Source organism: Oncorhynchus gorbuscha, linkage group LG07, assembly GCF_021184085.1.
Source record: "Oncorhynchus gorbuscha isolate QuinsamMale2020 ecotype Even-year linkage group LG07, OgorEven_v1.0, whole genome shotgun sequence".
In the NCBI taxonomy this organism is placed as follows: domain Eukaryota; kingdom Metazoa; phylum Chordata; class Actinopteri; order Salmoniformes; family Salmonidae; genus Oncorhynchus; species Oncorhynchus gorbuscha.
Genome location: NC_060179.1, coordinates 70,536,835 through 70,563,068, shown reverse-complemented (window position 1 = coordinate 70,563,068; position 26,234 = coordinate 70,536,835). Strand labels below are relative to the sequence as shown.

Genomic DNA, 26,234 nt, shown 5'->3' with positions numbered 1-26,234 from the left:
TCCACTGTTCCCCGGACGCTGAAGACATGGATGTCGATTGAGGCAGCCCCCTGCACCGCTCTGATTCAGAGGGGTTGGGTGAAATGTGGAAGTTGAATACCTTTCAGTTGAATACATTCAGTTGGACAACCCTAGTAGTTGGATGAGAACATTCAGTAAGAGATGGAGAGGACAGAGCGAGGAGTATTTGGATGAGAACACCTAGTCACAGTGGGCCAAGGGCCCACTGACAACATGAATGTGATCAGGGTTTATCCTGTTCTTTGCTGAAGAAGTAATAGTGCAGCTGGCAACAAGTCTGTAAGGGCCATCATCCTGGAACTGCCAACTATTATTATGGGTGGTAGTGTGAGTGGTTGCAAAGGCTCTGACAAAGGCCTTGAGGCCGATGGGTAAAGCTTATTAAAGAGCAGTGTTGAATACTAGCAAGAGCGGTGTGCAGGTTCTTTTTTCTCATATTATTCAACTGTTACCATGCACCTGCAACAAAAATAGCTCACATGTGCGAGTGGCATATGAAATTTGCTTGTGTAGGAGTGAGTGTTTGGTTCTAGCTGCTAGTGTTGCCTGAATTATTTGAGATTGGGAACATTTTGGACATAGTTAACAAGTTTGTTTGCCATATAACATTGGAACTTCATAAATCTACAGTAGCTTGTCAACATATCCTGAAGTGTTCAACTCTGTGGTACGTCATAAGTACTAACACAAAACAAAGAATATTGAGCTCTTTATTATTTATTTCATATGTGCAATCTGTTGGTCTGTCAGATTACATTGTTTTACAAGTTTCAGTAGTATAGGGCATGTTGGCAAACCTCTTGAATTCTCATCATATTAAAGATCCAACGGCAGGTATAATAGAGCTCTCATTATTGGTAAACCTGGTGGTTGAACTGAACACGGAAGAACCAGTCAAAACCCATCAGAAGCATCCAAACTCATCAAAACCTATTTTAGGTCTAAACCGTCCACAGGATAAGGTACAAAATGGAAGAAAATGTTCCATAAACTGGCCGAAACGGCATTTAACTATCTGAACTTTCATTTTCCGTTGCTTTTGATACGGTGTACCCCAATGAACACAACCCTGCTGTTAATTGTAAACAGTTTAGAGATGTCATTACACATTTCCAGACAAGGGGTTGACTAGCTTGCCAACATGCCAATAATACAATTGTAAAGTGCCGTACACAAACAGTGATACAGTCTCACTCTAGATCCAAGAGAGTGGACCTTTGTGTGTGTATTGCCTTTCAGTAGATATTTCCAAAGATCTCAAACCCAATATTCAAAAAAATAAATGCAGGTGAGTGATTGATTACCTTGATATTTCTTATCTTTTTCATTGATCAACCAGTCATTTCATTGGGTCATCATGGAAATTAGACATTTGAAACTGTAGAATGAATGCCTTTGTTTTTTAGTATATTACTTAAGAAGTACACAATACAATAAATGTACATTGAATGATTCAAAAGGAGTATTATATTCACAACCCTTTTTCATCAATACATAATAACATGGGTTTAGAGACTGGTGCTACACATACTATGTCCCAAATGGCACCACATTATTCCCTATATAGTGCACTACTTTTGACCAGGGTCCATAGGGCTCTGGTAAAAGTAACACACTATTTGGGAATAGGGTGCCATTTGGGACGCAGATATAGTTCTCCTCAGTGCACATCCACACTACAGAAACATCACAGACAAAACGGTCACCATTTTATGAACTCTACATTGGCCCGAGTTCAGATAGAAATATCATATAGAACAGTTCTGTCATGTTAGAACTGATTGGGGAATCGAGACAGACATGCAGTGACATAGAATAGATCTATCTGCACCATCACATTCTTTACGTTTCATCTCACGGAATACACCCCTGGACTACTTCCAAAATGGCACACTTTTCCCTATATAGTGCACTACCTTTTTACCAAAGCCAGTGCACTAAATATGGAATTAGTCTGCCATTGGGACATAGACAAGGGCAATCTCCACCTTCTGGCGAGTAAGGTCATAAATGCTACTTGTGTATGGATTCTTCTATCTGTTCTAGAGGATAGATGGGATATCTAGTTAAGGGAATGTGTCTGTTTCAGGCTTTCGGTTAAGCGCGAAGCCTGGACTTCAGAGGCTAGTGTGAGTAATTAATTGGTCACTCATTCCTTGATTTAATCTGGGGCAGCCCTTCTTCAAACAGAAGACTGTGGTAAACACAACCAACATTTGCACACATTTTCTCTCACTGAAACTAAAAACCATCTAATAAAACATGGAAAGATTCAATTATTTTCTGTCACAGTATTAGACAGACATTCCCTTACATAATGCAAACACATTCTCACTCTTCCCACTTAATTGCAATTTGAGTAATACCTATGTCATTCCTACGCTTAGCACACAGAGATAGTAGAGAGAGAAAGACAGTAACCATGAGGGCCTGGTGGTCTTTATCCCTGACTTTAGTGAGCATCCATGACCTCACTAGGATTTTTATTTTTTCCTCTACTTCCCTCAAACCAAAGGTCAAAGGGTCAAGCAGTTGTCAGTCTGCCCTCCATCATACATTAGGAAGCACTTTACAAAAGTCATTATGTGTAAATCAGAAATACACATTAGATAAACTGCTTATTTATGGTTAAGCAGAGTGGTATCAGAGAGACACCCCCCAATAGCCCACCCTCTGATAGAGAAGTTAACAGGGTCCTCCATCTTGGGGTGCTAGGGAGCTGACAGGACTGTAGTGGGTGGGTTGTCCCATAGTAAAGCTCAGTCCAGGGTGCTCTGCCGATCCAAAATGTAGCAAGTTTCCCAACAGACTTTCCTACCGACTCTTCTTCAGAAGTTTGGAGTTTCCCTGGAAAAGGCAAGAGGGGTTGAGTTACATATAACGCATGGTAAACCAAGACTAAATACATTTTTGAATGAACATTAAAGCGATAAAGCAAAAGCAGGAGCGCTAGTCCTAGTATCAATACTTCTGGTTTGGTACTGTAATCTGGAGATCGGAATGGCATTTTTTGAATAAGATTGTGGTGTTAGTACGTGACCAGTGAGCACTCATGAAAGAAACCCCATGAATGAGTCTCGACTTTGAAACATTGTTAGTTCCATTCTATAGTTTCACTCACAGCTAATCATGTAAATCGGTTTATTTCTTTACACTTGGATTGTATTCAGGTTGAATAGGCTTGTATCAGCACTTGGCCGCCACCATTCACACACAATAGCTTGGGTTGATACCCAAGAACGTATACACACACCTCATCTCAGAAGTGTTTTAAGAGAAGTGGGTTTTAACAGAAGGCCTCTTCCTCGACTTCAACAGCCCAGCCAAACAGTAATGACTTTCTCAGATGTCAGCCTCTGACTCCAGCAGGTGCTTTTCCTATCAGACCCTGCTGTGCCCCCCACCCCCCCTTATCCCCCACTGGCACATCCCAGCTCCCCTCAGAATTGATAGTAGTTTGTTACTGGGTTATGTCTATATCAGCATAACCTGACCTCTTACTGCTTATGTTGCTGTGTGGGCCAGTGAGTGAAGCGTTTTATTGAACCTTAACTTATCAAGGTTAGTCTCAATGAGATCAAATCTGTTTTGCAAGAGAGACCTCATCAATATAGTAGCAGTCGACAGAGTGTGTAGGAAGTGAGGAATGTGTGAGGGGACTCCATACTTTGCTGCCCAGTTTGAGTGTGTCGATCTCCTCTCTCTGTTTGCTGAGAGTCTCGTTCATGCTGCACAGGTGGTCACTCATCATACTGAGCTGTTCCTTGTAACTCCTCTTGGTCGTGGCCAGTTCATCCTGAAAGACAAGGAACATGTTGTGGCTAGGTAGAGCCAATATGTTTATTTAAAAAATATCCAACTTTATTCATAATCTCCAGCACCACCCGAACATCAACATATGTGAAAAATATGTCTTTTGTAGTAAAAGAAATGGAGGAAAATGACAACCAAATTTATCATCCTCTCTTTTTTACTACAAAACAGAAACGTGCAATTTTCACATGAGGTGGTGATGGAACTGAATATGAAGTTGAACATTTGTATATTTGTTTTTAAGGTTAAAGTTAATATGCCATGTTTACTGAATACATGGGAATCCTACTTTCTAAATCCTACTTAAAAAAGAAAAAGGTCGGAACAAATATACATATACATAATAAACAACAAATATCAATGAATAAATTATAAAGCTGACTGGCTCTGGGGTATGCTGGTTTCTTTCAAACAACAGATGTTGTTTACCTGGAGACGTGTGATGTTCTGATTGGCCAGTTTGATCTCCTCCGTCAGAGTCTCCCGTGACTTCTCTGCGATAGCCAGACGCTTGGCCAAGGCTCGACACTGAGGGTGGGAAGTTACAACACAGGAGAGAATAAACAAACCTACAAAATATAACATATCCACAGATGATCACTTCAACTAATGTGAAGTCATAAAATGGGATGCTCTTCACTAAAACTATTTAAATATAGGCCTACATGATGTCTGGGTTTGAACTGAACGGACCCTGCAACAGTAATGTTTAACTTTGTGGGAGATTCTACGTCACTACTTCCAGTTCCCCATCTATCAGGAGGAATCATACTGCCGTGATGCATAGCACGGAAGGGTTGACATGTGACAGTAAGTCAATACTACATACTAACGCCACATGGCTATCTTTAGATTTGGTTAACTATAGCATAAACTTATTTCATGCCAATGTAGATACATGTATATAAAATATATATATATCCTAGTGTAGGTCTGGAACCGGGAACACCAGTGTAGAAATGTAATGATTTCCCTGTGAGCACACCTGTGTCTGTCCAGCTGGAAACACAGGATGGAATAGAAAGAGCAGATCGAGAGAAACGAAAGAGGAAGAGAAAAGACAAAGTTGTCTTCTTAGGGAAACAAGGTTTGACTACAGTCAACTGTTGCCGTTTCCCTTGGAACAAGACGTATAGGACTGAAGTAGGTTACCAAAATAGCAGCAGGAACATATACACATGTACAGTGCCTTCGGAAAGTATTCAGACCCCTTGACTTTTTCCACATTTTGTTACGTTACAGCCTTATTCTAAAATGGATTACAATTTTTTTTTTATCCTCGGCAATCTACACACAATACCACATAATGACAAAGCTAAAACTGTTTTTTAGAAATGTTTGCAAATGTATTAAACATAAACAAATGCATAACTATTCAGACCTTTTGCTATGAGACTGATATTGAGCTCAGGTGCATCCTCTTTCCATTGATCATCCTTGATGTTTCTACAACTTGATTGGAGTCCAATCATATAAATAAACTTGTTTTTTCCTTGTCATTATGAGGTATTGTGTGTAGATTTGAGGGGGAAAATTTTAGAATAAGGCTGTAACTTAAAGTCAAGGTGTCTGAATACTTTCCGAATGCACTGGATGTATTAGAGGAAGGAAGACGTGAGGGGAAATGGTTAAGTGACTGTACAACTAGTAAGTTAGTCTTCTGTATAGCAGCGTCTAAATTGAGCGCACATGTGACTTTGTTCCCCATATCTCTCCTCAGTATCCACCAACAAAATAAGATCTACACATCCTTTTACATTCAATAGGAAATAATAGTTCTGTGTTTATGAATGGGAATTAGATCCAGTATCTCACCTCAGCATGGAAGTTAACCGCCTTGCTGTCAGAGACCTGTAGCTGTGTGGTGAGCTCTCCTACTCTGGCCATGTAGTGAGTCTTAATCAGCTGTTCTCTGGACTCCTCGTCTCCCACCTGTAAGCACACAGAGAGGACAACAACTTTACGTGAAATTGCTCTTACACCGGTGTTGTAATTACACTAGGAATAGTTGGGTCAAGAAGAACAAGACAAACTTACATCCTCGTTGGTAGGAGTTGTGGTTAACATGCCAACCTGATGAGATGAAAAACACAGTTAGACAATCACTCCCTATGAGAATTGAAAAAGCTATAAAAATTGAACCAAGCCTGGTCCCACATCGGTTTCTGTCATCTTGCCAACTGCTATGGTCATTTATGGCTATACAGCACAAACAGATCTGGGCCCAGGCTAATAAAACCCACTGAAATCCAATAAAACACTACAGGCCCCTAATGGTATCTGAAACTGGACCTGCAAGGAATTACATTCATAAACACCTGTGAATGAAGAGTTTAGCTGGTTGTTAATGACAACCGTGTCCAGTTAGTGACTAGCATGGTGCTAGCCAGGTCCCAGATCTGTTTGTGCGATCTTGACAACACAAATAGATCTGGGACCAGATTAAGTGGGTGTATCCTGGACCTTGAGTATGCTATTAAAATACAGGCATTATGAAACAAGGAAGCTGGTGCCTCCCAATACTATTTATTTTCTCATGAGGTGTACACACGTTCACTACTATAAGGCCCCAGAGTGGTGCAGTGGTCTAAGGCACTGCATCTCAATGATAGAGGTGTCACTACAGACCCTGGTTCGATTCCAGGCTGTATCACAACCGGCCATGATTGGGAGTCCCATTGTGCGGCGCACAATCGGCCCAGCATCGTCTGGGTTAGGCAGTCATTGTAAATAAGAATTTGTTCTTAACTGACTTGCCTAGTTAAATAAAGGATTAAAAAATATATATATTTAAAAATTAAAAAGCATTGAATTTGTGGAGGCATGGGCTAGAGGAAGTTTCCAACATATTCCTTATACCCATCATTTACTTTCAAATCAGAGAAGGGAAATGAACAAGTGCACACCTTGGGCCAAACGAGAGATAATTGGAACTTAACCAGACACTGATAACACAACCGCCTTCACTGAAGCCAAAACACTCAAATGCATGTTACGGCTGCTCCCACGAGGATGTGTCAGACTCATTTTGTGGGAAAGGGGAGGGTTGTAAAGGGAGGAATGATGTCCCTAGATTTAATCTCACATCATGCCAGTCTCACACAACTGCAAAGTAGTATTGTTAAGCATGAGGATGAAGACAAATTCAATCACTGTTGAAGAAAAATAAGGTCGCAAAATTCCGGAAAGTTTTCAAAAGTTGCCAGTTTTCCTGAAATCCCTTTGAGGATTCTTGCAGCCGTAAAGAAAAAACAAGAGTGAAGATGTATCTACCAGACTGTTGCTTAGCATAGCCTCCTTCCCTGCTCCTCTCTCCTCCACCTCGCCGTCCTCCAGGCTGGTGAGGGCTGGGCTGCCCGGGGCCTGGCCCAGGGAGTGGGCTGGGCTGCCTCCTCCTCCCAGGGCAGAGGAGAGCTGTGTCTCCAGGTCATGTATGCGTTGGCTCTCCTTCTCCAGCCTCACCCTGCCCAGCTGGGCCTCCAGCAGCCAGTGCTCCTTCTCCTGCTCCAGACGAGCAATCTTCTCCTGGCTCGCCACCACCTGGGGTGATAAAGGAGAGGACACAGAGGAAAATGGAGATGTGGAGGAGAGGACACAGTGAGGAGAGGTGGAAAGAAGAGGAGCGAGTTGGTAAGAGGACTATACTTCTCTAACACACTTACCTAGTCAGTAACCAAATGGGTTACCTTGAGCATTATAAAGAGTCAGACGTGTGTACTGACAGACTGAAGGGTAGAAGGGAAGAGAGGAGCGTGGAAATACAAACAATACCTGTTGTGTGAGTCCCTCTCTGCTCTCTGTAGAGCTAGTTAGAACACGGCGGTGCAACAGGGCCTCTCTGTATGGAACAGTCTCTGGTCTGGGCTGGATACACAACAGACAGGACAGGAGTCAAATACACACTTTTGTACTGAACCACAGCATCGTTGTTAAGGGAATGTTCCACTGTTTGCTTTAGGCAAGCCTGGATTGGCGTGCCAGATGGGGCAGGATTTACACTGAAGACTATTTTATTGGTTCTATTTTGCTAGGCAAGCTTAATTGAACACAGCTGAATGATGTCTAAAATAGTATTTTAACCCAGGTCTGTGAAGGTGACATGACCAGCAAAGCTACTGACCTTTCTAATGGCATGCATGTAGTCAGAGGCCGCCTTCTTGTTACCCAGCATGCTCTCTGCCTGCAGGGGGTTGAGTGCCCCGGCCCCCCCTCTTGGACTGTAGCCTGGAGAAGATGTGAAGAAATCCAGGTTGTTGCTGAAGAACGTCGCAATCTGTAGAAAAACAGTACAGAATGAATATTACGGTAAGACTTATCCAGGTATAGACACCAATTCTTTATCATTTGTTTTAAGGAAGTATAAGCTTTATAAAGGTCTTCTTATAAACAGTATTGGTGAGCCATATACATGGTCTTCTAGGCCTATATGTTGTAGTCCACACTGCCATTTCAATATCACGGTGCAACAATGTCATAGAATATACATTTTCAATCTGTCAATATTGTATACGCTTCAATATGAGGGTGAAACAGGTGCAATTAAACAAACTAATGTGAAAGGAGTACATAAAATCTTTTGTCATGATTACTTCACTATACACACACTTCAAACAAAGCCACAACACCAAGTCAAACTTTCCTATACACACTTATCCAATACAACTACGTCTCTGTTCCTTTGAGTAGGTCAGTGGAAGGGACTGACCGAATAGACACATTTCTAATACACACTCCCACTACAACTTAATTATATGACGAGTGCCTTGCTCCTCTTTTCTGACACTCCCAACTACTGTTAACCAAGTTCTTATTACTCTTTTATTTAACATGGCCAGGAGGCCTGGGTGGGCGGAGTTTGCACATTTTAGACCACCTTGGGCACCAGGCCATTCAAAACAACTCGCCCACTCAGATCACCTCATAGTAAACATCCTTCCTTCAGAACTCTGCAACCAACCAGCTCAGAGCATTCCATCCCTGTTCTTCCACAACAACAGAACAGTAGCCCATCTCTCATACCTCAAACAAACAGTCGGTCTGTGTCTGGTGCATTCATCAGCCAGGCAGCAGTAGAGACTAAAAACATGCCTTACTATTAGAACTAGAATACCAAAAAATAATCAGTGTGGTTATTACAGTTATAACAGTAACATATCTACTTCCTCTACATACAATCAGTTGGTACGGTCGTGGTTTCAATTCCCGCAAGGCTCTCATACGTATAGTACAAACGTATCCACTCACTGTACAGTCTCAGTTTCAAAGCCCCCATCCCCCACCCCTTTTATCTGGGGTACACAGCTGTACTGCTCTGATATGGTGCGGATCTGTGAAAAAAATCCCTCCTGCCCCAACTAAGCCCTCCCTTCTTATTAGTGGTCATGTATTGTAAATGACCAATCCTCACGGTTGATAAGCCAGATACCAAGGCAGTTGCTACTATTGCTTAAACTCATATGTAAACAGCAAAAATAGTGACCACAATGGAAATAAGTCCGATGTCATTGACTATTCCCGGGAAGTAAAAAATAAAAATACATCGTATTTTTTTACTGACAAAAATCCAATATTTTTTCATGTTACCAAACCTATGAAACTGTGATAATGTGAGAATGACAACCAAAACAACAGAGTCTCTGTCAGTGTGCTTGTTTGCTGGGGCCATTTGTGTCCATTTAGACACAGATGTTGTGATAACAGATAGGGCCAGGAATTGCCAGGGAACTCACGATACGATATTATCACCATACTTCGGTGTCGATACAATATATATTGCAATTTGATGTTCCAAACATATTGCTCATTATACGTCTGCTGCAGAGACATGAGAAAATGTGTTTTGATCAATCATGGAAATAAGTGCTGAAAACATGTTGGCTCACTAAAAATAAGATCGAGAACAGGGATGATTTGATGACAGCTGAATTGATAGAATATCATCCCAAAATAATATTGCGATATGTAACTGCATTATTTTTTCCCCCCAATCGCTAATACATTCCCAGTGTTTCTATAGCGGTAAATGGTCCTACCTTGCCGGTGCTGCTGGTGAGGGAGCCCAGGGAAGCCAGCAGACACTCATTAGTAGTGCGGAGCTTCTGAGTGATTGTAGACAACTCCTGTTCCAGACTGGCCTTCTGGCTGTAATGAGTAGACATCTCTGTAGAGACAGAGGGGTTTAGCTTATACATACAAAATAATCTCCACACACAGGAAGGAGACCAACAGTTAAAGGATGGCACAGGGGGCTTACCCTGTTATTGGTTCCATTTTATTTGAAGCCTGCAGGTATATTGCTTTATAACAGTTAAGCTTAGACATCTCTACAGAACACAGAGGAAGGACAGAGTGGCTTGAACATTAGTCTATAAAAACAGACAAAATAACCATTTCTAGTAAAAGAAAAAAAAAAAGGTTTCACCTTTGACCGCATCGTGAAGGCTGTGTAGACAGGCCGCTAGCTGGGTGAAGACAGCAGAGGAACTGCTCTGGGGCATGGAGTCCTGTCGAACACCTGGAAAACAATTGCACACATGATTTTCCTCAAGTCCCACACTACTCACTAGTAAGGCCAGTAAGCTGACATTTTTTATTGCATTTTTATTTAACTAGAAAAGTCAGTCTTCGAGTGGCGCAGTGTCACTAGAGATCCTGGTTCGACTCCAGGCTCTGTCGCAGCCGGCCCAATTAGCCCAGCGTCATCCGGGCTAGGGGATGGTTTGGCCGCTAGGGATATTCCTATCCCAACGAGCACTAGAGACTCCTGTGGCGGGCCGGGTGCAATGCACACTGACACGGTCGCCAGGTGTACGGTGTTTCCTCCAACACATTGGTGCGGCTGGCTTCCGGGTTAAGTGGGCATCGTGTCAAGAAGCAGTAAGGCTTGGCTGGGTTATGTTCGGCGGAAGCTTGGCTCTCGACCTTCACCTCTCCCGAGTCCGTAAGAGAGTTGCAGCAATGGGACAGGAATTTAACTACCAAATTGGATAACACAAAATTGGGGACAAAAAGGGGTAAAAAAAAACAACTTTATAAAGTAAAATAAACTAGGCAAGTTAAGCAGTTAATAAGAACAAATTCTTAGTTACAATGACGGCCAAACCCTCCACTGACCAGGACGACCCCGGGCCAATTGCGTGCCACCTTATGAGACTCCTGATCACAGCCGGTTGTGATACAGCCCAGGATCTATAGTGACACCTCTAGCACTGTGATGCCTCAGATATAGAACTCCCGAGTGGCACAGCGGTCCCGCTCTCTCCTCACTAGGTAAAGCCAGTAGGATGATATACACTGAGTGTACAAAACATTACTCTTTCCATATCATAGACTGACCAGGTGAAAGCTATGATCCCTTATTGATGCCTCTTGTTCAATCCACTTCAAAATCAGTGTAGATGAAGGGGAGGAGACCGGTTAAGAGGATTTTTAAGGCTTGAGACAATTGAGACTCGGATTGTGTACAGTATGTGTGCCATTCAGAGGGTGAATGGGGAAGACAAAAGATTTAAGTGCCTTTGAACGGGTTATCGTAGTAGGTGCCAGGTGCACCGGTTTCAGTGTCTCAAGAACTGGAACACTGCTGGGTTTTTCACACAACAGTTTCTCGGATGTATCAAGAACGGACCACCACCCAAAGGATATCCAGCTAACTTGACAAAACAATTGGAGTCAACATGAGCCAGCATCCCTGTGGAATGCTTGTAGGTTCCATGCCCCGATGAATTAAGGCTGGTCTGAGGGCAAAAAGGGGTGCAACCTTTACACTCAGTGTAACTCACTAGGCCAGGCCAGTAGGATGATGGTAATCAAACATTATCTACAGGGCCTTCAGAAAGTACTCCTAACCCTAGACTTCAACATTTTGTTGAGTTACATCCTGAATTTAAAATGGATTACATTTTGATTGTCACTGGCCTACACACAATAATGCCCCATTTTGTGAAGGTGGAAATGTTCACAAATTAATAAATTATCAGTACACCCAGTCACTAGAAACATCCAGGTGTCCTTCCTAACTCAGTTGAAGGAAAATAAGAAAAACCACTGTGATTTCATCTTGAGGCCAATGGTGACTCTGAAAAATTTATAGAATATAATGGCTTTGAAAGGAGAAAACTGAGGATAGATCAACATTGTAGTTACTCCACATTACTAACCTAATTGACAGAGTGAAGCCTGTACAAAATAAAGTATTCCAAAAACATGAACCCTGTTTGCAACAAGGCAGTAAAGTAATACTGCAAAAAATGTTGCAAAGCCATTCACTTTTTCCTGAACACACCACTCTCCATATTTGTAAGCATTGTGGTGGCTGCATCATATGGGTAATTGGGTATGCTTGTAATCATTAAGGACTGAGGAGAGGAATGGAACAAAGTACAAGCAAAACCCTAGAGGAAAACCTGATTCAGTCTACATTCAACAAGACACTGGGAGATTAATTCATCTTTCAGAAGGACAATAACCTAAAACACAAGGCCAAATATACACTGGAGTTGCTTACCAGGAAGACCGTGAATGTTCCTGAGTTGCAGGTTTGACTTAAATCCGCTTGAAAATCTATGGCAAGATTTGCAAATGGTTGTCTAGCAATGATCAACAACCAATTTGACAGCTTGAAGAATTTTGAAAATAATACAAATTGGTAAATATTGGACAATCCAGGTGTTCAAAGCTCTTAAGAGACTTACCCAGAAAGATAACATGTATTGACTCAGTGGTGTGAATACTTACAGAAAACATTCTGAATTTCATTTTCAATAAATTTGCAAAAACATGTCTTCACTTTGAAATGATGGTGTAGTGTGTAGATGGGTGAGGAAAGAACATCTATTTAATACATGTTGAATTCAGGCTGTAACAACAAAATGTGGAATAAGTCAAGGGGTATGAATACTTTCTGAAGGCACGACCTTGACAAGATATTTGACAGTCTGCTCTACCAATGGGAATAAATGTCCGCAAAGGACAAAGGCAGGCGGGAGGAGACGGGAACATCCTAGACAATGAGAGGGCAGATATGCATGTGAACATGCACAACCCCGATATAAAATATGTTTCTCAAAGCTGCTGGGATGCCACGTTCATCCTCTTATATCAGTACTTTCGTAACAACTTCTATTCTACCATATAAGCCTCGCTTAACAAAATTCGACACACTTCTAGGCTTTAGTTGTATATCGGAGTATTTTTTCGAAAACTGACTGTATGATGTTCAATTACCATCCCCCAAATATTTTTCATTCACAAAAATTATATTGAGCCAGTTACATATGTTTGTTTACAAAGATCATATGGAGCAAACTGGTGTTTTAAAACTTACTTTTGTGATACGATGTCCACTGTTGAGCAGCACAAGTGATGATCAAGTTCCACTTGAAATTCCCTACTAAATATCTTAAACATAAGTTAACTATCTAAATACCAAATACATTTTCTCCATCTCAGGGCTCCAGCTATGCATTTGGTTTGCTAACTTGCTAGCTGGTTAGTGTGTGATGGTTAGTGTGCAAGTTCAAGATTCTTGGTTACAGCAGACGATCAATCCCCTCCTGGATAAAGTGCGAGTTGCCTTTTGAGACATTTGTATAACTTTATGAGTTGAGTTGTCTGTACTTGCATTTAGTTTATGTTCACTTGTGCTTGTTAGCATTTAGTTAGCATCCAATATAGGAATTCACTAGTACTTTGTTAGCATGATATATATTTTTTATACTCTGAAAGAAATAGCGCCCCTTATGTGCACTGCTGGTAATACCGTATACCCCGGTATGGTACAGGAACTGTATAAAGGTATGGAAATCCACCCAACCCTAACACCCTCCATACTAAAAAAATCCCACTTGGTCTGCTTCACGCTTTATTCTTGCGCGGACTGATTTTGGCACAGAGTCAGTCCTCTCACTTCTATCCTTTGTGTTAACTCACTAGGTAAGGCCAGTAGGCTGATGTAGCTGTGTAGTTTGTCAAACAAAGAAGTGATTCTCTTCATGTCACTCTGCAGCTCCTGGTTCTTCGAGGTGAGAGAGGAGGTACACAGAGGAGTCCAGCACTCTTCCTCCAGACTGGTGAGGAGAAGAGAGGAGGAGAGGGTGAGACACATCGGCTGCAGTTTCACAGGCAGCCCAATTCTGATATTTTCTTTTGACCAATTATCTGATGTGATTGGTCAAAAGACCAATTAGTAGGAAAAAAATACCAGAATTGGGCTACCTGTGTAAACGCAGCCATAGAGAAACACACACACTCAGAGGTGAGGGCTCAGGTACAGAGAGGGGCCGTACTCTTCCTCCAGGTTGGAGAGGGGAAAATGAAGAGGGGGATAGAGAGGAACACACACACACACACTCATGCGTACAGTACACATTACCTAATGTAATGAGTACTGACCTTTTGAGCTGGTATGGTAGAATCTTCTGCAGAAAGTGGGTGTAGGAGGTGAAGTGATCGGCAAAGTCCTTGAGTTTCCCCACAGTCTCCAGCACTGTTACTGTGTCCTCTGTGATGCTCTGGTGTAGTTGCACTAGTCCTTCCTCCAGGGGGCGCACATAGGCTGCATTCTCATGTAGATACTGGGAGAACTGGGGAAAAGATTGCGGAGTAGAGTTCATCTTACCTACTTCAGCCAAAATCACTTATTGTATGTTACTATGGATAAGAGCAGGGGTGTCAAACTCATTCCACGGAGGGCCGAGCGTCTGCGGGTTTTTGGTTTTGCTTTCAATTAAGCCCTAGACAACCCAATGAGGTGAGTGCCTTATTATCAAATCAAATTGTATTTGTCACGTGCAGAATACAACAGACCTTACCATGAAATGCTTACTTACAAGCCTTTAACCAACAATGCAGTTCAATAAAGAGTTAAGAAAATATATACTAAATAAACTCAAGTTAAAAAAATAATGAAATAGCGAGGCAGATGATTAATTGTTCATGGCTTGGGGGGGGGGGGCATGGAGCTCTGGTACCGCTTTCCGTGCGGTAGCAGAGAGCATAGTCTGACTTGGTTGACTGAATTTTTTGGGCCCTTCCTCTGACACCACCTAGTATATAGGACTAATTAGTGACCTTTAAATTCATCAATCAAGTATAAGGGAGGAGCGAAAACCCAAAGACACTCGGCCCTCTGGAATGAGTTTGACACGTATGGATAAGAGCATCTGCTAAATGACAAAAACAGGATGTCAGGGCATAGACTGTGTGTGTGTGTGTGTGTGTCCCTGACCTTCTGGTTGAGTGGTGAGATGGGTTCGATAGAGGAGTCCAGAGGGTAGATGTGTACCCTCTGCTCTGTGTAGGAGTGGAAGTTTAACAGAGCAGCCACTATGTCCTGGACGAAGCCTAAGGCCTGACCAGCCACGTCTCGGGCCTTCAACTAGAGGACAGGAAAATTAGAAATTAGTACCAAAACTCTGGACCACATATCTACAATGACAACATATGATGAAGCCATAACTGTTCTATAAAATATGAGGATCACGCTATAGTTCAGGGTCCCCCCCCCAAGTTCTCTTAGCAAAAACATTTTGGGACACAAGTCTAAAAACACCAGCAAATCAGTTTCAAGTGATTTTAATTTGGGAAATCAGTTCCAAAGTATTCCTACACACAATAGAGATATGTGGTCTGGGCCTTAAACGGACCTTCTGGTGTACAGTGCCTTCGGAAAGTATTCAGAGCTCCTCTGTGGAGATGGGAGAACCTTCCAGAAGGACAACCACCTCTGCAGCACTCTACCAATTAGCCCTTTATGGTAGAGTGGCCAGACAGAAGCCACTCCTCAGTAAAAGGCACATGACATCCCGCTATGAGTTTGCCAAAAGGCACCTAAAGACTCTCAGAACCATGAGAAAGAAGCATCTCTGGTCTGATGAAACCAAGATTGAACTATTTGGCCTGAATGCCAAGTGTCACGCCTGGAAGAAAACTGGCACCATCCCCACAGTGAAGCATGGTGGTGGCAGCATCATGATGTGGGGATATTTTCTGCGGCAGGGACTGGGAGACTAGTCAGGATCGAGACGAAGATGAACGAAACAAAGTACAGAGAGATACTTGAGCTTGAGAGGGTCTGCAGAGAAGAATGGGAAAATCTACCTTGTAGCGTCATACCCATGAAGACTTGATGCTGTAATCACTGCCAAAGGGGCTTCTAACCACTATGGAATGAGCATGCTTTGTAATGTTTCTAAAACAACTGAAGTGATGTGGTATATTGCTCAATATTACAAACATTTTTGAGAACAAAATATTTTAACCTAAATATCCCAGATGAGACATTTTCTCAACCGCTTAGTGACAATGTGCCTGTGTGAGCTAGAGAATGTCTTCGCTAGAAGTTGAAGCAAACTCCAACATTGAAAAGCAACGTAGCTTGTAAACAAAACAATGTAAATTGTCAAGAAACACAATGACAAAGTCTCACTAGTTGACTTTAGTAATTTAGACCAACTTGTATGCCTGTGCACAGTGCTCCTAAAAATGTATCTTCAGCACTTAAATCACACTGCTCACAGCTCCCCAGCCAGGCATCGTCGCTGCTCGTTGGGCGATGTGGGATATATATTGTAGGATTCATAGTTCAACCCGCATTTAGCCGGCGTTCATTTCAAACCTTGTAAGCAAGGTTAAAAAATAATAATTTTTACAATATTTCAGTTTCTGCTTCCTGTGATCAATTTGCAGTCTACAAATCATTTGTAATTATGTTCTGGCTCGACCATCCAATCAAGAAAAAAGATATAATCTTGTTGATGATGCCTCCTATAGGACTTCCTCTCACCTGGTGTCTTCTGTTGTGTGGTGGAACGTTGAGACTGTTGTAGTCACTGAATTCTAGAGAAAAAGGGAGGGAAATTTAAAGGAGAGGTTGCGAGCAACGGCTCGCCAAACTACCTTCAAACTGCACGCAGAGACATACAAACGGTATCCATGAGTTCATCTGACTCTGGGTGCTTAATTGCCAAAATCTTGCACTATGCCTTTAAAGCGCCAAATGATGGCATGTCATAGGTCGGTCCTTCATTTAGCATGAAAACCATCTGAGGAGGAAAACAAGGCTCTAGTGGCATGGCATGACACACATTACACAGTGCTTCAGTTTTCCTCTTACAGCGTCAGTGAGATAGAAACGTAATTCAATTTCATTAGTAGTTAGTACTGCATATGTGTGGGTGTCATGTCATAGAATGGGAAGACGTGCTCATAGATAAACCATCATCGGTGATGTTTCTACAAGGTTGTGTTCATTAGAGCACACACTGCAACAGAAAATGTATAATGAGCAGTTCATATTGGACAAATCCAGGTAGTCCCTTACTCTTTCAGTCTGTTTTCTTCCTAATAAACATGATCTGGGTCAGTGAAATGTTGCATATTACTCACTGGTGTCGTTGAAGGGCACTTTCTCTTGGATGACAATGCTGCTCTTTTTCACCTGTCTGTTGAGCTCTGACTGACACTTCCTCAACTGCTGCTGACTGGAGAGAGAGGGATGATTGTGAGAGGAAGAGAGGGTAGAGGAATCAGGAGATGGTGAATGACCACTCAGTGACCATATTAAATACTTCCCTATCCACATTATTACAACCCTCATTATTCCATCATGTTAACCACAAGTCCTCTACCAGATACATACAATCATTCTCCATCTGAGTGTATAAAACATTAGGATCACTTGCTCTTTCCATGACACAGCTTTCACTTGGAGGCACCTGGTCAGCCTATGATCCCTTATTGATGTCACCCGTTAAATCCACTTCAAATCTGTGTAGATGGGGCCTCCCGAGTGGCGCAGTGGTCTAAGGCACTGCATCACAGCGCTAGAAGCGTCACTACAGATCTGTGTTTGATCCCGGGCTGTGTCACAGCCGGCCCCAACCGGGAGACCCATGAGGCTGCGCACATTTGGCCCAGCTTTGTCCGGGTTAGGGTAGCGTTTGGCTGGCTGGGATGATAGTAGGTGCCAGGTGCTCCGGTTTGAGTGTGTCCGGAGCTGCAACGGGTTTTTCACACTCAACAGTTTCCTGTGTGTATCAAGAATGGTCCACCACCCAAAGGACATCCAGCCAACGTAAACTGGGAAGCATTGGAGTCAACATGGGCCAGCATCCCTGTGGAATGTTTTGGACACCTTGTAGAGTCCATGCCCCAACGCATTGAGGCTGTTCTGAGGGCAAAATGCAGTGTAACTCAATATTAGGAAGATGTTGCTAATGTTTTTTAATGCTCAGTGCAACTCACTAGGTAAGACCAGTAGGCTGATCAAAGATTATCTACAGGGCCTTCAGAAGGTATTCACACCCTTGACGTTTCCACATGTTGTTGTGTTACAGCCTGAATTTAAAATGGATTACATTTTGATTATGTGTAGGCCAGTGACAATACCCCATAATGTCAAAGTGGAAATGTTCATTTTTTATTTAATTTGTGAACATCTAAAATGTCTTGAGTCAATAAGTATTCAACCCCTTTGTTACGGCAAGCCTAAACTATATTCAGGAGTAAAAATGTGCTCAACAAGTTGCATGGTCTCACTGTGTGCAGTAATTATGTAAACATGATTTTTGAATGACTACCTCTCTGTACCCCACGCATACAGATAATTGTAAGGTCACTCAGTCCAGCAGTGAATTTCAAACACAGCTTTAACCACAAAGACCAGGTTTTCCAATGCCTCGCAAAGAGGTCAACATGGGCCAGCATCCCTGTGGAATGCTTTCAACACCTTGTCGAATCCATGCCCAAACAAATTGAGGCTGTTCTGATGGCAAAATGATTGCAACTCAATATTTGGAAGGTGATCCTAATGTGTTGTACACTTAGTGTATATCTAACTGGTACATGTGTAGATTAGAACAGGTTATTTACCATTCCTCTGTCCGAGCTCTGCACTCTTTAGCTTCCCTCTCCAGAGTCTGGGATTTCACCTGTAGGAGAACACAGAAAATAGCATCATGTATTACTATTCTATCATTTACCAATAACAAAAGATTGAGTTTAGCCTTTGTTCAGTCGCTTCCTCCTTCCAGCAGTCTCTCTCACCATCCCACCTCTACTCAGACCTTGTCACTAACGTTTCTCAATAGTGTCCATGTAGTTGGAGGTGGGACATCCACTACTCTCCACCTCCCCTCCCTCTCACCTCTAGTCTGGCCTTGTCACTCTGTAGTCTCTCAATAGTGTCCATGTATTTGGAGGTGAGTCCGTCCACTATGGCCTGGTGCTGTTCGTGGTCTCTCTCCAGCTCCTCCAACTGGACCTTCAGCTGAGACTCCTGCTGCCTGTGCTGCTCATCAGCCTCATAGAACTTAGAATAGAACATAACTTTATTGTCCAACCAAGGATTAAACATTTCTTTGGGCTTCACCTTATAAGAATTCTAAAAATATCATCATTCTCAGACACACATTCTAGAACAGACCAGCACACAAAAACAAATGATCAAATACATTATGTAGTACACATATTCAAGCCAGTAGTCTCTTTGTAAACACTTGCCCATACATACAGTTGAAGTCAGAAATTTACGTACACCTAAGCCAAATACATTTAAACTCAGTTTTTCACAATTCCTTACATTTAATCCTAGTAAATATTCCTCATCTTAGGTCAGGTAGGATCACCACTATTTTAAGAATGTGAAATGTCAGAATAATAGCAGAGAGAATGATTTATTTCAGCTTTTATTTCTTTCATCACATTCCCAGTGGGTCAGAAGTTTACATACACTCAATTAGTATTTGGTAGCATTGCCTTTAAATTGTTTAACTTAGGTCAAACGTTTCAGGTAGCCTTCCACAAGCTTCCCACAATAAGTTGAGGAATGGGCCAAAATTCACCCCTGACAGAGCTGGTGTACCAGAGTCTGGTTTGTAGGCCTCCTTTCTCGCCCACGCTTTTTCGGTTCTGCCCACAAATGTTCTATAGGATTGAGATCAGGGCTTTTTGATGGCCACTCCAATACCATGACTTATTTGTCCTTAAGCTATTTTTCCACAACTTTGGAAGTATGCTTGGACTCATTGTCCATTTGGAAGACCAATTTAACTTCCTGACTGATGTCTTGAGATGTTGCTTCAATATATCCACATAATTTTCCATCCTCATGATGCCATCTATTTTGTGAAGTGCACCAGTCCCTGCTGCAGAAAAGCACCCCCACAACATGATGCTGCCACCCCCGTGCTTCACAGTTGGGATGGTAATCTTCGGCTTGCAAGCATCCCCCTTTTCCCTCCAAACACAACGATGGTCATTATGGCCAAACAGTTCTATTTTTGTTTCATCAGACCAGAGGGCATTTCTCCAAAAAGTATGATCTTTGTCCCCATGTGCAGTTGCAAACCATAGTCTGGGTTTTTTAATGGCGGTTTTGGAGCAGTGGCTTCTTCCTTGCTGAGCGGCCTTTCAGGTTTGTCGATATAGGACTCGTTTCACTGTGGATATAGATACTTTTGCACCGGTTTCCTCCAGCATCTTCACAAGGTCCTTTGCTGTTGTTCTGGGACTGATTTGCACTTTTCGCACCAAGTACGTTCATCTCTAGGAGACAGAATGCGTCTCCTTCCTGAGCGGTATGACGGCTGCGTGGTCCCTTGGTGTTTATACTTGCGTACTATTGTTTGTACAGGTGAACGTGGTACCTTCAGGCATTTGGAAATTGCTCCCAAGGATGAACTACACTTGTGGTCTACAATTTCAGAGGCTGATTTCTTGTGATTTCCCCATGATGTCAAGCAAAGAGGCACTGAGTTTGAAGGTAGGCCTTGAAATACATCCACAGGTACACCTCCAATTGACTCAAATGATGTCAATTAGCCTATCAGAAGCTTCTAAAGCAATGACATCATTTTCTGGAATTTTCCAACTATTTTGTGTATGTAAACTTCTGACCCACTGGAATTGTAATACAGTGAATAAGTGAAACAATCTGTCTGTAAACAATTGTTGGAAAAATGACTTGTGTCATGCACAAAGTAAATGTCCTAACTGACTTGCCAAAACTATAGTTTGTTAACAAGAAATGTGTGGAGCGTTTGAAAATCTAGTTTTAATGACTCCGACCTAAGTGTATGTAAAGTTCAGACTTCAACTGTATACATTGCACTTGGAAAGTACTCAGACCCCTTGACTTTTTCCACATTTTGTGTCGTTACAGCCTTATTATAAAATGGATTCGATTGATGAGGGGAAAATATATATATATCCACACATGATACCCCATAATGACAAAGTAAAAACATGTTTAGACATTTTAGCAAATGCACATAAAAAAATGTGAATAAAATATTTACATAAATATTCAGACCTTTTACTCAGTACTTTGTTGAAGCACCTTCAACAGCGATTACAGCCTCAAATCATCTTGGGTATGACGCTACAAGCTTGGCACACCTGTATTTGGGGAGGTTCTCCCATTATTCTCTACAGATCCTCTCAAGCTCTTGTCAGTTTGGATGGGGTGCGTCGCTGCACAGCTATTTTCAGGTTTCTGAGATGTTTGATCGGGTTCTCCCAGTCCTTGCTGCTGAAAAATATCCCCACAGCATGATGCTGCCACCACATTTCACTGTAGGGATGGTGCCAGGTTTCTTCCAGATGTGATGCTTGGCATTCAGGCCAAAGAGTTCAATATTGGTTTCATCAGAGCACAGAATCTTGTTTCTCATGTTCAGTGTCCTTTAAATGCCTTTGGGCAAACTCCAAGTGGGCTGTCATGTGCCTTTTACTGAGAAGTGGCTTCCGTCTGGCCACTCTACCATAAAGGCCTGATTGGTGGAGTGCTGCAGAGATGGTTGTCCTTCTGGAAGGTTCTCCCATCTCTACAGATGAACTCTAGAGCTCTGTCAGAGTGACCATCGGGTTCGTGGTCACTTCCCTGAACAATGCCCTTGTCCCCCAATTTCTCACTTTGGCAGGCAGCCAGCTCTAGGAAGTGACTTGGTGGTTCCAAACTTCTTCCATTTAATAATGATGGAGGTCACTATATTCTTGGGGACCTTCAATGCTGCAGACATTTTTTGGTACCCTTCCCCAGATCTGTGCCTCGACACAATCCTGTCTTGGAGCTCTACGGACAATGCCTTTGACCTCATGGCTTGGTTTTTGCTCTGAAATGCACTGTCAACTGTGGGACCTTATATAGACAACTGTGTGCCTTCCCAAATCATGTCATATCAACTGAATTTACCACAGGTGGTCTCCAATAAAGATGTAGAAATCTCAAGGATGATCCATGGAAACAGGATGCACCTGACCTCAATTTCAAGTCTCATAGCAAAGGGTCTCAATAATTAGGTAAATAAGGTATTACTGTTTTAATTCTAAAAACCTGTATTTGCTTTGTTTTTTTGTTTTACCCATTGTAGAATAAGGCTGTAACGTAACAAAATGTGGAGAAAGGGAAGGGGTCTGAATACTTCCCAAATTCATTGTATTCACTCCCATGTCTCGGACACAGACATACCTGGATGTGAAGCCTCTCGTTCTCCTGGATCTTCTTCTGCAGGTCCTCATCAAACACACTCTGGGTCTGCTGCAAGCCCTGTTGGGAGGGGGAGTCCCCTTTGTTCTGGTGAAGAGAAAGTGTCTGAGATCGACTACACCGAATCACTGATCGACAAATCAAATTGCATCCCAAATGAATACTCATTATGTGCTCGAGATGAGTGATTCTGCACTTCGCCTTGCTTAAACTGAACTCAAACATGATCAAAGGTAGAAGGAAAGCAAGGTAAGCCTGTCGAACTATAACATGTCTGATTGTGGGGTGCACCCGCCTCCCAGTCTAATATACTGCCATTTTAGCAGTTGCCTTTATCCAAAGCTATAGTCATGCATGCATACATTTTAAGCAGAGGTGGTCCTGGAAATCGTACCAACAATCCGGTCGTTGCAAGAGCCATGCTTTACCAACTGAGCTACAGAGGACCAGTGTCTGTCTACCTTGCTCTTCTTGCCCTTGGCCTCGCTGGCAGACAGTTCCTCTTGCAGCAGCTCTACTCTCTTAGCCAGCTGCTGGTTCCTGAAGGTGAGACTGTCCATCTCCTGCTCCACCTTCCTCAGGCTCTGTTCTCGCTGCTTCACCTGATCCTGTAGTGTCGGTGTGGAGGAGAAGACGCTCAGTGATTTTAAAGTATATCACCCAAAATTCCCAGGTTTTTCAGAATTCCTGGTTGGAGGATTCCCTTCCTGATTATTTCCTCCAACCAGGATTGGAAATTGGAATTTTGAAACCCTATTCCAGAGGGCTCTGAATGGTTCTGTACCTTAAGAGAGGTGGAGCTGGCCTGCTCATCTACCACGCCTTTCTTCAAGACCTGGTTCTGTGCCCGTAGCTATGGAGACATGGGGAGTATAGACACTGAGCTGTAGGTCTACTGCAGACACACCACCTCTAAATTTACAGTATTGCCTCGGCCTTTGGCTTCTAAGCAAAGCAACACGGCTATCTTATGGATTTATTTTGCGTGAGACATATTGTTAAATCATCAAATATGGATAACTCAACTGCAATGCATGACTGCACTAACATTTCTGAAGGTTGGGTGAATGTTGCTGCTTATTGGGAAACTACACCCCATATTCAATGGAAAATAGAAATAACAGGATATTGGCCAGCGGGGAGCTATGGTTTTACAACAGTCAGACAGGAAACACCATGCATTCCATTCACTGCCTGTCAACTGACAGTGTTGGTCAGGAGACTAGTTCTTATATTAACCAAAGCTAGTCAGTCTAACTGACATTTATTTTAATAATGCCTAAAAAGGGTTTTTAGGATGGGTACTATTGACATGGATACCAATCCATTTTCTACCTAACGTATGATAGGGGATTTGAAGAACATGGCTCCCCGCGTTTTACTCAGGCTATGTAACATTATATTGTTTAGAGAAGGGTGGCTTCTGTTCTGGCCTACCCTCCTCCCTTTGTCATGAAAGACAGACACATTGTGAGTGTCAGCTGACATATCAGGCAGTGACCTAGGCTAAATCATAGAATGAAGAAACCAACCAAAATAATGTTCACTATGAGATTGTTTTGATTGATTGACAGCAGTTAGCTACATCCCTTGCTGTACACAGTTCACATTCATAGTGAACAGTGCAGTAAAGACACCAAATATTGCCTTCGATTATCAAACACAAATCAACCTATTAATGGGCTGCTCTCTCTATACTTGACAATACACCCAGGAGGGTGACACACTAGTGAGTAGTGACACCCTGAAAAGGAACTTGATTGGAAACAGATCGAGCTAAGTAACTAGATACTTTGGACAGCACCTTTTATTTTTTAGGTTGGTGGAGGAGGAATAGTGGTTCAGGCTATGCCCCTTAGTTCCAGTGAAGGGAAATCTTAATGCTAGAGCATACAATGAATGACATTCCAGATGATTCTGTGCTTCCAACTTTGCAGCAACAGTTTGGGGAAGGCCCTTTCTTGTTTCAGCATGACAATGCCCCTGTACACAAAGCGAGGTCCATACAGAAATATTTTTTAGATCAGTGTGGAAGAACTTGACTGGCCTGCACAGAGCCCTGACATCAACCCCATCAAACACCTTTGGGATGAATTGATACACCGACTGCAAACCAGGCCTAATCGCCCAACATCAGTGCCGACCTCACTAATGCTCATGGCTGAATGGAAGCAAGTCCCGCAGCAATATCTAGAGTGGAGTGGAGAGTGGAGGCTGTTATAGCAGCGAAGGGGGGCCCAACTCCATATTAATGCCCAAGATTTTGGAACGAGATTTTCGACGAGCAGGTGTCCACATACTTTTGATCGTGTACCTTGCACGTTAGTTAGAATGAATCAGCAATCGGATTAAATAGCCAAAAACTGTGGCTAACGATAGAGCAACAAATAACTCCTTACCTTTGAATACTCCAGGGCCAATTTGGTGTATTTCGCTTGCAGGTCTGCAGCCATTGCTTTAGTAAAAATAAAGCTAGTTAGCTGGATAACCAATATGTAATGGAATAGCTAGCTAACGCGAGAAAATAAACTGGCTAGTTACTGTAGCGCAGGTACACTGACGAGTTAGCTTGCCGTTTCTTTATCTGAATGACAGTTGGTGCAAGTGACTGATAAACAGTTTCATGCCATGTAGGAAGGGGAGGATAGCTATTCTATAATCTGATTGAGTGGTAAAGCCGGATGTTATTCAGCTAGCTAGTAAGCTAACGATCCAGCAACAATAAGTAAAAAAGCACTTCCGGGTCAGGGAATTTTCCAAATAAAAGTCCTTCACGTAATAGTAGAAAAGTATCAATAAACGGTATATTTTATTATATGAAAAAGAATTGTGTATAACTTAACAATGATTCATATTTGTTCTTATTTAAGTGACATTTGAACCACGAAAACATGTTTCAATGTCAAATAAAGAATAACACATTTCTGTATACAGTACACACATATAGCACTGCACAGGAAAACTATCGATTGTGTGTCCATAAAACCAGGGTCTAGTCTACTCACTGGAGTCCCTAGAAAATAAATCAGGTGAATTTGAACAAAAAGATAGGTCATAGGAAGTGTTGCTGGACTTTTACTGTGGTCAAAAAGTGTAAAATGTGCTGGTCTAGTTCCAGGTCTTTCTGCAAAGTGTTCCAAGATGATGTAAAGGGAAACTATAACTACATGTGGCTACAATCCTTTATAATTTATTTAACCAGAGGTCACACTGTGATTTATGCTGCAAGAAAGCAGCATAAATATACTGTAGTCAAGGATGTGCAAAACTTCCAAAATTAAATTACACAAAATACAATTTTTTTATTTGACCTTTATTTAACCAGGCAAGTCAGTTAAGAACAAATTCTTATTTTCAATGACGGCCTAGGAACAGTGGGTTAACTGCCTGTTCAGGGGCAGAACGACAGATTTGTACCTTGTCAACTCGGGGGTTTGAACTCACAACCCTTCAGGTTACTAGTCCAACACTCTAACCACTAGGCTACCCATTATACCATAATGATCAATGTATCAAAATAAATGAAAAAATGAAAAAAATGAAAACTTGAGACATCTACGGCATTGTGTTGTGTGACAAAACTGCACGGTTTAGAGTGGCCTTTTATTGTCCCCAGCACAAGGTGCACCTGTGTAATGATCATGCTGTTTAATCAGCTTCTTGATATGTTACACCTGTCTGGTGGATTGATTATCTTGGCAAAGGAGAAATGCTCACTAACAGGGATGTAAACTAATTTGAGCAAAATATTTGATAGAAATAAGCTTTTTGAACATATGGAACATTTCTGGGATCTTTTATTTCACCTCATGAAACATGAGACCAACACATAACATATTGTGTTTGTATTTTTGTTAAGTGTAGTTCATTGAGCATGCCGTCAGACTTCTGATACCAATGCAGGGTGAAAGGG

The 26,234-nt window shown here is 42.1% G+C and overlaps 1 protein-coding gene across 1 annotated transcript; it reads right to left on the bottom strand.

The window, feature by feature from the left end:
* Positions 1-717: 717 nt before the first annotated feature.
* LOC124040310 (protein phosphatase 1 regulatory subunit 21-like) lies at positions 718-25,014 on the bottom strand. The gene is made up of 21 exons (XM_046357375.1): positions 24,721-25,014; positions 23,106-23,174; positions 22,783-22,929; positions 22,304-22,408; positions 18,980-19,144; positions 18,706-18,764; positions 17,221-17,315; positions 16,619-16,671; positions 15,062-15,211; positions 14,227-14,417; positions 13,765-13,901; positions 10,256-10,348; positions 9,867-9,994; positions 7,955-8,107; positions 7,606-7,698; positions 7,108-7,374; positions 5,872-5,907; positions 5,650-5,766; positions 4,264-4,362; positions 3,689-3,817; positions 718-2,868 (listed from the first exon to the last, which is right to left on the bottom strand). Exons 1-21 carry the CDS (start codon positions 24,772-24,774, stop codon positions 2,836-2,838), a joined length of 2,373 nt encoding a protein of 790 aa, XP_046213331.1. The 5' UTR covers positions 24,775-25,014; the 3' UTR covers positions 718-2,835.
* Positions 25,015-26,234: the final 1,220 nt, after the last annotated feature.

Excerpts from the sequence above, each read along its gene's own strand:
- LOC124040310 (XM_046357375.1), bottom strand. The coding sequence starts at position 24,774 with ATGGCTGCAGACCTGCAAGCGAAATACACCAAATTGGCCCTGGAGTAT. Across the intron at positions 17,316-18,705 it reads AGAGCTCGGACAGAGGAATG|TCAGCAGCAGTTGAGGAAGT; the intron begins GTAAATAACCTG and ends CTCTCTCTCCAG. Across the intron at positions 7,375-7,605 it reads GAGAGGGACTCACACAACAG|GTGGTGGCGAGCCAGGAGAA; the intron begins GTATTGTTTGTA and ends TTATCACCCCAG.